The sequence below is a fragment of the Myotis nattereri genome (assembly GCF_964212035.1).
Source record: "Myotis nattereri genome assembly, chromosome: 2".
In the NCBI taxonomy this organism is placed as follows: Eukaryota; Metazoa; Chordata; class Mammalia; order Chiroptera; family Vespertilionidae; genus Myotis; species Myotis nattereri.
In genome coordinates this window covers 147,255,995-147,268,364 of record NC_138076.1, presented here as the reverse complement: position 1 = coordinate 147,268,364, position 12,370 = coordinate 147,255,995, and the positions used below count along the sequence as shown (strand labels likewise).

The 12,370-nt window shown below is 43.0% G+C and overlaps 1 protein-coding gene across 3 annotated transcripts in view; it reads left to right on the top strand.

Annotated features, from left to right (window-relative positions):
- LGR5 (leucine rich repeat containing G protein-coupled receptor 5) overlaps positions 1-12,295 on the top strand; it is a gene marked incomplete at its 5' end in the record, with an annotated part of 146,885 nt that extends 134,590 nt beyond the window's left edge. For all 3 annotated transcript variants that reach the window (XM_081083292.1, XM_081083291.1, XM_081083290.1), the window contains 5 exons: positions 3,781-3,852; positions 4,620-4,745; positions 5,980-6,125; positions 8,164-8,247; positions 9,191-12,295. In XM_081083292.1, coding sequence (XP_080939418.1) covers positions 3,781-3,852; positions 4,620-4,745; positions 5,980-6,125; positions 8,164-8,247; positions 9,191-10,275 — 1,513 coding nt within the window. In that variant the 3' untranslated portion in view covers positions 10,276-12,295. The remainder of the gene's footprint in view (positions 1-3,780; positions 3,853-4,619; positions 4,746-5,979; positions 6,126-8,163; positions 8,248-9,190) is intronic.
- Positions 12,296-12,370: the final 75 nt, after the last annotated feature.

The window sequence follows — 12,370 nt, the reverse complement described above, 5'->3', positions numbered from 1 at the left end:
TAATGGAACATTTAATCCTTCACATTTAAAGTGATTATTGATAAATACATTCTTATTATCATTTTATTCTTTATAATTGTGTTTCTCTTTTTTTCTTTCTGTTAAAGCAGTCTCTAACATTTCGTATAATACTGGTTTGATGATAATGAAGTCCTTTAGCATTTTATTTTCTGGGAAGCTCTTTATTTCCCCTTCAATCTATACTAATAAAAGCATAATATGCTCATTAGACCGGACAGCCAAACGACCTTCTGGACGTCATTCCGGACAAAGCCCTGGTGGCAGGGGTGAGGCAGAGGTGGTTAGGGGCATCAGGCTGGCAGGCAGAGGCAGTTAAGGGTGATCCCCATTTTTTTAAAAAAATTCCTTTTCCTTTTTGCTGCTCTGATTGTTTTCTGCTACCTTGTCTTCCAAATCACAGATTTGATCCTCTGATTCATCTAACCTACTATTAATCCTTTCTATTGTATTCTTCATTTCAGATATTTTATTCGTCATTTCTGACTGATTCTTTTTTATGGTTTCTTTGTCCCTTTTAATGCTTACTGTCTCTTTGTTTAAGTTCTCACTATATTCACTCATTCTTCCACTAAGTTCCCTGAGCTTCCTTATAACCATTGTTTTGAACTATGTATCTGGTAGATTGATTTCCTCCATTTCATTTCATTCTTTTTCTGGGGGTTTCTCCTGTTCTTTCACATGAGGCATGTTCTTTTGTCTTCCCACTTTGGCTGCCTCTCTGTATCTGTTTCTGTGTATTAGGTAGATCTTCTATGTCTCCCAGTCTTGATATGGTGGCCTTTTGTAATAGGGGTCTTGTGGAGCTCAGTGGCACAATCTCCCTGAATTAGGTGCTCCAGGAATGGCCCTTGTATGGTTTATGTGAGCCCTCTTATTGTACTTAAGTCTTCATTGCTTTTGCCCCATTCCAGGGTGGGGCCAACCCTCAGGCTGGCTGACTATGAGGATTGACCCTAACTGCAGGGGCTGACCCCAGGAAGTAGAATTTGCTCCATCAGGGTCTTGTGCCTGCCAGGATCTCGCTGTGGGTGTGCCTCTTGTGGAGCTGATTGGGTCATGCTCTGATGTGGTCTGAAGCCCACCACTCGGTGTATTGGTTCTAAGGCCTCTTAGGAAGGATTCTGGTGTAGGTCACTGTCAGACGCCGCTTGTACAGAGCCCTGAGCTACCTGTTCGGAGCTGCAGAGTGACCCACTGTTAATGGCTGCCTCTACTGGGCTTGGGTGCAAATGGGAGGGGCCAAAGTACACAGGGCCCAAGGCCAGTTTCTAGCAGCACCAAGCCAGGGGCAGGTCATCGAAAGGCCCACAAAACTCTAACATCTGTCTCCATCTATTAGGCTTAATCGCTGAAAGGGCCTCTGGCGGTATGTGAGTTGCATGAGGTGGGTTCTCAGTGAGTCACCAGGTAGGAGCGAGTGGTATTCACCAGGTTGATGCAGATTCACCAAACTTGGCACCAGTGCTGGGTCTGAGGCCACACAGAAAAAGTTTCAAAGTATACCAAGTCTAGCTGCCACCCACCAGGGGTTTGCAGACCTCTGTGGTAGGGTAGGGTCTCAGGGAGTTGTCAGGGTGAGGCCAGCAGGATCATTAGGTTAAAACAGACCGATATTTGGCTGTGTCAAGGGAGGTCTCTGCACAGAAATGGTGGTGCCAGCGCACAAGAGAAAAATGGCCCTTGTCTTTGCCACCCCTTAGCCTGCCCCGACTTCCTCGAGAGCCTTCTTTTTTTTTTTTTCTCAATGTCTCCTCATTCACAATACAGACCAGGCAAAGAGCCTGAGCTGAAGTGTATATGGGGTAAGTTTACTCTGCCTCCTATTTCTGTATAGTCAGTGTAAGAATACAGCCTGTGGTAAACACCAGGAGGCCCCTCAAAAGCCTTCTAAGAAAGGCTGCACCATGGGCCCAGGATGGCATCATCCAGCTGGCTCCTCCACAGCCCAGGCCCACAGTGAGCTGGAAGGATGAGGCTAGTGGATCTCCCATGGGGGGAAAATGATCCTCACCCTAGTCACAAACTTAGTCTTTTCCTGTTTGTCTCTGAACCCTGAGTCCACCAGACCTCCTTAAGAGACCTCCAAGAAAGTCTGCACCATGAGTCCAGACTGGCAACAGCCAGCAGACTCCTCAGGGAGAGAGCTTGGAACTGCAAGGTCACAGGGAGTCAGGAGGGCGGGGTTAATGCATGCCTTTAGGCCAGCGGTTCTCAACCTGTGGGTCGCGACCCCTTTGGCGGTCAAATGACCCTTTCACAGGGGTCGCCTAAGACCATCCTGCATATCAGATATTTACTTTACGATTCATAACAATAGCAACATTACAGTTATGAAGCAGCAACGAAAATAATGTTATGGTTGGGTCACAACATGAGGAACTGTATTTAAAGGGCCAGAAGGTTGAGAACCACTGCCTTAGGCTGATGCGGTATGGAGAGGAGTGCTCGACCCAGGAAAGATGGTGTCAGTGTGTGGTGGGGATGAGGATTCAACTAAAGGGACCAGAGCAGCTGTACCTTTAGCCTTCTTCCTGAAGCTACAAACCTTCTTGGTCACCTTCCCTCTGCCAGAGCCCTTGGTTAGTGGCTACAGATGAGATTTTGTGCACTGGTCCTTTAGGAGGGCCCCTGGTTTTCTAGCAGATTCTTGTCTCTTCCAGATTTTCACAGCCACATAGTGTGTGGGCTCCTCTTTCCAGCTCTGGTGCTCCAGGCTGGGGAGACTGGCATGGGGTTGAGACCGTTGCTCTGAAGGGGGAAGCCCCCGCAACTGAGATATCCCTCCAGACTCTCAGCCACCACCAGTGGCGGTGGGGCCAGCCCTTTTCATGTCTCCCTCCTCCCTACCGGTCTCAATGTGGACTCTTCTGTAAATCCTTGGTTCTAAGGTGTCTGTTCAGCTAGTCTTCAGTTGGTTATTCAGGCTAATTGTTCTATCATTTAGTTGTAATTTCAGTTTGGTCCTGGGAGGAGGTGCCATCTTGGATCTCTGATAACTTTCAATTTATTCAAATGTCTACACTTTTGTTACCTTTTTAGTTAGGCATTTAAAAAAATACAAAATTCAGGTTCATTGCTCCTCTTTTTAAATGTGGGCATTCTTATTCCTGTGAAATTATACACACACACACACACATATGTCTGTGGAGGGGAGGAGTGAGAGAATTTTATTTCTCTATAAATTGTAGATTTTCTTTGTTATCAAAGGATTTTACTTCCAGCATATGCAGGCCCTCTTTTATTCATTCCCCAGCTAAGAATTTAAATCTCTGTCTCCTTTACTGGGAATTTTTTTGAAAGAATCTCTGTTTCTCTTAAGGCCTGGAATACATGGGCAATGTAGACAAACTCTTGTTGAATTTCATTACATACCCAGGGGCATTTTTTAACTTAAAATGTACCTGCTTGTCAAAGGAAGTACCTTTGTGTCTTCCCACTCTCCTACCCCCACTAATCCTAGAAATGCCCTAGTAAAATTTGCAACCTTGTTAAAGTCAATTTTTTTGCAAGAAGAGAATGAAAACTGAAATATCCACCTGAATAATTTTTCTTGATTAATTTAAACAAGGTTGCTTTAAAGTTCTCTCTTTAATCATTTTATACTATTAAAATCTTTATCTGAAGGATGATTTTATACGTTAATTATTCCTGTCCTGAATGAAAATTAATTTTTGTTAGACTAAGTATACATGGTAAAACTTCACAAGGTCATCTTTTTTTATTTTTTTATGTAATCCTCTCACTTTTTCTTTTAAATAGGAATTTAGCTTGGAACAAAATTGCCATTATTCACCCCAGTGCATTTTCTACTTTACCATCTCTAAGAAAGCTGTGAGTATTTTATTACTTGTTTATGGCTGGTCTCTTCATAATCAGGGGCCGTCTCACCCTGCAGTGCACGGATTGCCCACCCTCAGTGTTTCCCACACTAGAGCTCTGTCAGGCCAGAGAGGAGCCCCCTACCCCTCCCAGGCCATGTAGGCCATTATGTGCATAACTGAAGGTCTGGGTGACAGCTGTTCTCATTACTGAGGTGAAATTTTCCGTTTTTGCTGAGCGATCAGGAGGAATGGAATAGCGATCAACTCAGTTCTAAAGGGCTTTGGTTTTATAGTTGGCCATCTTGACTAATAAAAAACCTTTGTCTCTTTTTCTCCCTCCCACCCCCCTTTCCTCCTCTCGCTCTTTCCTCCCTCCGCCTCCCTCCTCTAATAGAGAAAGGAGGAATTGGTCAGACAGAAGTTAAGAGGAGAAGGAGGAAAATACATACCCAACAACATTGTCCCCTCATCCCTAACGTAATCCCGTCAGCATCACTTTTCAAATTAGATGCAGCACCTGCCACTTCATCTGGTATATCCCCGTCTATAGCAAACCTAAGCTGAATATAGAAATTCCAATTTGGATGTGATTAAAACATTCCCCCCTGCAACTCTGACTGTAAAAAGTAACCAAAATGGTTAATTTTACCATTACAAGTGAGAACCCTTCTTAGAAGTTTTTATGGAACAGTGTAATAATCCTTAGGTTGCTTTTTGACGTAAAACGTTTTATGCTAACCACGGACTAAAAGCCCATTGTTGTTTGATGTTTTGCAGGGACCTATCGTCCAACCGCCTGTCGTCTTTTCCTGTAACTGGGTTACATGGTTTAACTCACTTAAAATTAACAGGAAATCATGCCTTACAGAGCTTGATATCATCTGAAAACTTTCCAGAACTCAAGTGAGTTTGTCATTAAAACTAATAAGATACATTTGTGGTCATGTGAAATAACAGGCATGTTACAGTGGTTTTCAAAATTTATGAGGTCATGGGACACTATTGAATTGCATTTCATGCCCTCCAGGCCCTAACCCTGGGGCTCTGTCAGGACAAGCCCCAAGGTGGGAGAACGGGTCTTCCTGACCACATTTCCTGTTTCCCAAAGGTGCCTCCCAGAATCATTGAGGTCATGGAAAGATTTGAAAACCATTGATCCATGGGATATAAATTTGGACATATAATTCAATAACATTATAACATTATGTACTCCTGTTTACATTTTAAATACCTCTAGCTTGTGTATTTGTCCTAACAAAATTTATGAAGTTAATATTTTCTTGAGGAAGTAATGCTCTTTAAAACCTGTTATGCTTATTATCGATAAAGAGGTCCCTTGAAAGATTATTTATATACATGTATTTTTTTAATCAAAGTACTTTTTATATACTTTTAAAATCAGAACACCAAAAGAGAGTTTGGAAACTGAAAAAGGGGGAAAAAATGTAACAGTGCCCCCTAAATAGCTTTTTATGTTATTTCCTCCTAGACTCTATTTCCAATGTATTTTTAATTGTTAGAATCATAGTACATATACAAACTTTTATGTTTTCATCACTTAATATATTTTCATACCATAAGCACCTTTTTAAAAAAAAAACCACATATTTTTATTGATTTCACAGAGGAAAGGAGAGGGAGAGAGAGATAAAAACATCAATGATGAGAGAAAATCACTGATTGGCTGCCTCCTGCACACCCCCTACTGGGGATTGAGCCCACAACCAGGAGATATACCCTGACCAAAAATTGAACTGTGACCTCCTGGTTCATAGGTTGACACTCAACCACTGAGCCACCATGGTCAGGCCCATAAGCACCTTTTAATGGTGCTACAATTTTCCTAGCAGTCACTTTTTTAACCTTTTTATTATGGAAGTTTTTAAACACAAAAATAGAGAAAATAATATACCTGTCACTCAACCTCAGCAATTATTAACATTTCATAGCGATAATTTTAATAACTCCATTATTATTATAAATAACACTGTAATAAAACCTCTTTGCACATAGTTAATACTTTAGATTATTTATTAAGGCTAAAACCCAAAATCAAGAGTTATTGAGTGAAAGAAGATGAACACTATTTTACAATTCACTTCTTTAAGTGTATGTTTTTTTCTTTGGTTTTATTCAGGGTTATAGAAATGCCTTATGCTTACCAGTGCTGTGCATTTGGAGTATGTGAAAATGTTTATAAAATTTCTAATCAATGGAATAAAGGTGACAACAGCAGTACAGATGATCTTCATAAGAAAGATGCTGGAATGTTTCAAGTTCAAGGTAAGACCAGCTGTTCCGGTGATGAAATTGTGTCTGGAAGGGTCTTGAAAAGTCATCAGACAGATCTTCTAAACTCCAGGCACTTCCCTATGTAATCACCCCAGCAAGTTGGGAGTCCATCCCACTTTTAGAGACTCCCAGAGAAAGAGAAAGGTCCTTGGGTATTCATTCTAAAACTTCATCTTTTCTGTACGTGAATTTTTTCAAATATATTTTATTGATTTTTTACAGAAAGGAAGGGAGAGGGATAGAGAGTTAGAAACATTGATCAGCTGCCTCCCGCACACCCGCTACTGGGGATGTGCCTGCAACCAAGGTACATGCCCTTGACCGGAATCGAACCTGGGTCCCTTTAGTCCCCAGGCCGACGCTCTATCCAGTGAGCCAAACCAGGTAGGGCTGTATGTGAATTTTTAATTCTTATGCTTATTACATCTTCCTTAGCATATATTGTATAAATTGGGGTAATTATTAATATTTATATTGATATTTCCATAAACTTTTAAAAGGGCTTCATCTTTGTGGATATGTTTCTCAAGCATGCTTCTGGGCTCTTTTCTCTAGAAGATAGAATCTGTTTTCATTCTTATGTGGAGGATATGGGCATTTTAGATGCCTCCATATTTCGGCAGAAAGGGCTTAAGAACCCAACCTCTTATCTAACTAATTCCAAAACATTCTCCCCTGCTCCCCCCACAGGGGTATCTGTCAGGAAGGTGAAATGAGATCATGTCTGTGAAGCACTTGGCTTTCCTTGAAGACCTTACTTAAAGAGGCAACAATGCACCTCAAACCACACCTGTGGTAATGAGGAGGCGCTCTGGGCAGCCCCAATTTTCCTTCCCCTGCCAACTTTGCATGTTTGCGCAGATTCTAAACAGACTGGCTTTTCTTCCTCTGGGCCTGAATGATTTGTTGATTCCACGCAAGTATGATTCAGTCTGTCTGCACAAAGCCCTCCCATCTCCTCCTGCACATCGGTTTAAGGAGCCGATATCTTGCCCCTCCGCCTTTTTGTTTTAGGCCACAGGTTGTGTCTTGCACTTGTCCTTGCTTTTGTTTTTGCTCTTAAAAAAAAACAAAGTAAAACAATTAGAGTGCCTACTATGTGCCAGGCGGTGTTCTGGGCCCTAGATGTACACAATGAGCAAGAGGCACAAGGTTCTTCATGGAGTTTATTTTCAAAGAAGTGATTCTCAACCCTGGGCCAGGAATCACATGGAGGCTTTTTAAAAACACTCACGGCCGCCCTCGCCAGATCAATGAAATCGGCCTCTTTGGGGAAGTGTGTTAGATCACAGAATTCCTGTGTCGTGGCTGCCTAAACCAAGCGCTATCCGAGAGCACAGCCCAGAACATGTGCACTATAGCCATCGAAGTGTTAAAAAATTGGATAAAGTGGTTCTTCCACTGGAAAGGTCCAATTTTATGAAAGCTATTTGGTTAAAACAAATACTAGTTTATACAGATAAATAAAAAATATCTGTCTAATTTAGGTCTGTGCAATGTGGGGACATCACGAGCTCCAGGAACAAGAACAAAATGAGAGAGCTCAGATGTTATGACTGGGAGCCTGAGGTTATGTCCCTCCCCCCAGTTTTGCTGGAATACTGTATCACATAGCAGCTTGAGGAAAACATCCACAGGCAACTTTATCATTGACTCTTTTTTTTTTTTTTAAATATATTTTATTGATTTTTCACAGAGAGGAAGGGAGAGAGATAGAGTTAGAAACATCGGTGAGAGAGAAACATCAATCAGCTGCCTCTTGCACATCCTGTGCCCGCAACCCAGGTACATGCCCCTGACCGGAACCGAACCCGGGACCTCTCAGTCCGCAGGCTGACGCTCTATCCACCGAGCCAAACTGGTTTTGGCTATCATTGACTCTTAAGGAAGCCAGAGCCCAGAAAAGAGCAGGATGTCTGACCTCCCGTCTCCTTTGTGACACAACATGTTCAAGGGCAATCCTCCCTGGTATTTGGTCCCCTGGAAAGAGAGAGAGGACTAATCACTCCAGGACTTCTCATTCCTGCAGATGAGCGTGATCTTGAAGATTTGCTGCTTGACTTTGAGGAAGACCTGAAAGCCCTCCATTCGGTGCAATGCTCACCTTCCCCAGGTGAGAAGGAGGCCAGAGCGGCCTTAGCAGCAATCCCCACCATTGACTCTGAGGCCCGCAATAAAGTGGCTACACTTCAAAGCAAGATCTGTGCCCCTCCCCACGGACTGGAGTTGGTCTCCATTCATAAACAAGATTTTTGTGGGAGACTTCTGATTCAAGTTAATGGAAACTGTAGCAAGAAGCACATGTAACTTTTAACATGATATTATCAGTTTAGCCTAAACTAGTATGCGACCGTCTTGCTTCCCGTAATCACTGATTTTTTTAAAGGGGTTTCTTTTAAGTCTTCCCTAAGTAGCTATTTGGTTAAAACAAATAATGGCTTATACATACAAGAAAAAATATCTGTATATGTGGACTTCAGAAATGGTCCCATTCCCAGAAACAGGATGGACCAGTTGGAAAAAAGATAGCTGGGAAGGTTAACATTTTATTTTCACCAATTAGAATGTCCCTTGCTCTCAAACATCAAATGCCGTTCTAAACCCAAGACGAGATGTTCAAGAAACATGCCTTCGTATTATTCATACTTCCTCTTCTAATATTACGGAGTATTTCCGGCGGCGGGGGGGGGTGGGGGGAAGGGGGCGGGGGGGGGAAGGGGGCGGGGGGGACGGGACGGGGACGATGGGGGGGGGGGGGCTTTTTACCTGGCCCAACACTGCCGTATTCGGGGGACCTTAATGAAAGTGATTTCAATTCCCCATCCGCATGTCTGTGTGTAGTTTGAAAACATGAGCCCTTGGTGTGCTGACGCCCTGGGTGCCGCGGAAGGCGGTAATGGCAGTAGTTGAAGAACGTGCAACAAGGAAACAGTGTGTTACTGTGGCTGCTATTGGCCACTCTCTTTGGTGTCCTAATAAGAGAAACAAAGAGGTCATTTGGCAAAAGTTACAAGCTGTCGTTTGATACCCAGTCTTTTCCTTCCTTGGACGTGCAGGCCCCTTCAAACTCTGTGAGTACCTGTTCGGGAGCTGGCTGATCAGAATTGGAGTGTGGACCATTGCGGTGCTGGCCCTCACTGGCAACGCCTTGGTGACGTCCACCGTGTTCCGAGCCCCCCTGTACATTTCCTCCATAAAACTGCTCATCGGGTTGATAGCGGCGGTGAACATGCTCATGGGCGTCGCCAGCGCCGTGCTGGCCGGCGTGGACGCGGTCACCTTCGGCAGCTTCGCGCGGCACGGCGCGTGGTGGGAGCAGGGGGTGGGTTGCCAGGTCGTCGGGTTCCTGTCCATTTTTGCTTCGGAGTCGTCCGTGTTCCTGCTGACGCTGGCAGCCCTGGAGCGTGGGTTCTCGGTGAAATGCTCTGCCAAATTCGGACCGAAAGCTTTTTCCAGCCTGAAAGCCATCATCCTGCTGTGCGCGGTGCTGGCGCTGACCATTGCCACGGTGCCCCTGCTGGGCGGCAGCGAGTACAGCGCCTCCCCGCTCTGCCTGCCGCTGCCCTTCGGGGAGCCCAGCACCACGGGCTACATGGTGGCGCTGGTCCTGCTCAACTCCCTGTGCTTCCTCGTGATGACCGTCGCCTACACCAAGCTCTACTGCAGCCTGGAGAAGGGAGACCTGGAGAACATCTGGGACTGCTCGATGGTGAAGCACATCGCCCTGCTGCTCTTCACCAACTGCATCCTGTACTGCCCCGTGGCCTTCCTGTCCTTTTCCTCCCTGCTGAACCTCACCTTCATCGGCCCCGAGGTCATCAAGTTTATCCTCCTGGTGATTGGCCCGCTCCCTGCCTGCCTCAACCCCCTTCTCTACATCCTCTTCAACCCCCACTTTAAGGAGGATCTGGGGAGCCTGGGGAAGCAAGCCCACTTCTGGGCGAGGTCCAAGCACTCGAGCCTGATGTCCATCAACTCTGACGATGTTGAGAAACAGTCCTGCGACTCGACCCAAGCCTTGGTGACGTTCACCAGCGCCAGCATCGCCTACGACCTGCCTTCCAACGCGGGGTCGCCGTCCACTTACCCGAAGACCGAAAGCTGTCATCTTTCATCTGTGGCCTTTGTCCCATGTCTCTAATGAAATGTGAGAGAAAAAGTTTCCAAAAATTGAAAACCCCAAAATGTGAGGTCGGGTATACCTGAGCAGTAACTAAACAGAGTTGAAACTTGTTTTAAAAAATATATGTATCTCAGTGGAAAAAAGGTGGAAATCTATTGAGACTGGAGTGGAAAATAAGTCTAAATGCTGCTTATATAATTTGTTCAGCAAAGCGATAGGTCAGTCACACTATTTAGGGAAGCCCATACTTTTTTTAAGCAGATGGAAATATTCAAAAGAGATTCTCCATTATTTCAATTGAATTCTTTTTAAAATCACCCCTCTAAGGGGTGGGGGGAGACCCTTACTCACAAAAAAGGTTTTCAACCCCCCAACTCCTCAAAAGATGAAAAGATGGTTGGGAGTATTAGGAAAATAAGGGTTTTAAGTGGCCTATGGTACCAAGTAAAGTTGTAACCAACAGGATTTCACTTTAATGACCACGTGGAGATGTTTTAGTCCTCCTTTGCCTTTCCTCAAAAAGGATCCTTCCATGTCACCCATTTCCCCTCAACCCAGTGAATGGATAATATAAGGCATTATTAATTTGCTCACAGTCACATCATTTTTAGACATGCTGGATTTTATCAGCACTAGATGGTTCCATCCTCAGTGGAATAAAACTGCTTACAAATATTTTGAGAGGAAGATGAACTAAAATTCTTAAATTGCCATGAAGGCAACCCTCTCCAGGTGAGGAATGCCTTGTTGAATTCATTTTAACTCCTTGGTGCCCAAAACTCAGAAGAAAAGTCCGTTGCCGGCAATGGACATACCTAGTGAATATGGTAAGCAGCCTGGAATTTCTTTTTTCTTTCTCCTGGGCGAGCACACATTTTTCGAAAGAGGTTTTATCAGTTGACTCAAACTGATGTGTATCTTAAGGTAATGATCAAATGCAGACATGACATAAATTAAATCCACCAACATAACTTCTCACACATGCATCTCCAGTAGCTCTAGCAACAATGTCTGAAATCACTTTGGACTCAACAGAGACTTGGTAACATATTATCCTGTTTATTTAGCTTGGTTTTAGCTGTGTTGTCTTTGGATCAACTCATTTGATGTCAGGAACATGACTTCTCTGCTTATTCCATATTTAATACATGTGTTAGGTATTTTAAGAGGCAAGATTATTAAATACTAAAGGTCAAAGGATTAATTTGTAACTTTATTATACTACATTAGCTTCAATACATTCAAACCAAAAGACCGTTAGGTAGATTTATTTTTATATAAGCATGTTTATTTTGATCAGATGTTTTAACTTGGAAGTGAAAGAAATACATTTATGAGATGTTTTATAATATGTGTAAATATAGAACTGTATTTATTACTACGGTAAAGATTCAGTAATACAAAGGACCATGATAATAAACCATGTACAGTGGCATATTCTTCCATATATATTGTTTCTCTGCCCATTTTCTTTAAATTCATTAACTGTATATAATATATGTAAGTGTATAGTACTTGTAAATAGATTCCAAACTTGCTTTTCTATTGGGTACAAAATAAATTTGTAATAAAATGTGTGACTATAAAAGAAAATATTTTTAAATCTTTTATTGAGCCCATAGGCAAATATATGGTCTCCTAAATGTTTTTGACTTTTGATGTGTAAGTACACTTTCTGTCTAAGTATTTACACCTCAATATGTTAGATATTTTGGACTTACCTTAAGAAGTAAATCTTTCACAAGAACGAAAAAAAATGTCTTAACCAAATCCTGGACTGTTTTAACTGTGATTGATAAGCCATTTGTCATGACAAATGACTCGGTGAAGCTGATTGTCCCAGGGATAGTTTGGATTTCATAGCCAGAACCTATTTCTTGTGCAATGTGAAAAGAAAAAAATAGAAATATATACATACCAAATCAACCTTAAAATTATTTAATATGAACATGGTTTTTCTATAAAATTTTCCTTTAAAGAAAACATATTGCTTTTTTCTCTTATTCTCCTGTGAGGTGACAGCAGACCCACCTCGGGTCACTTCTTTCCTCTAACGTGTCTAGAGAGCCAAAGCAGCCTCGCCTAGATCTCCTGTTGCTTCTTCTACCCTACG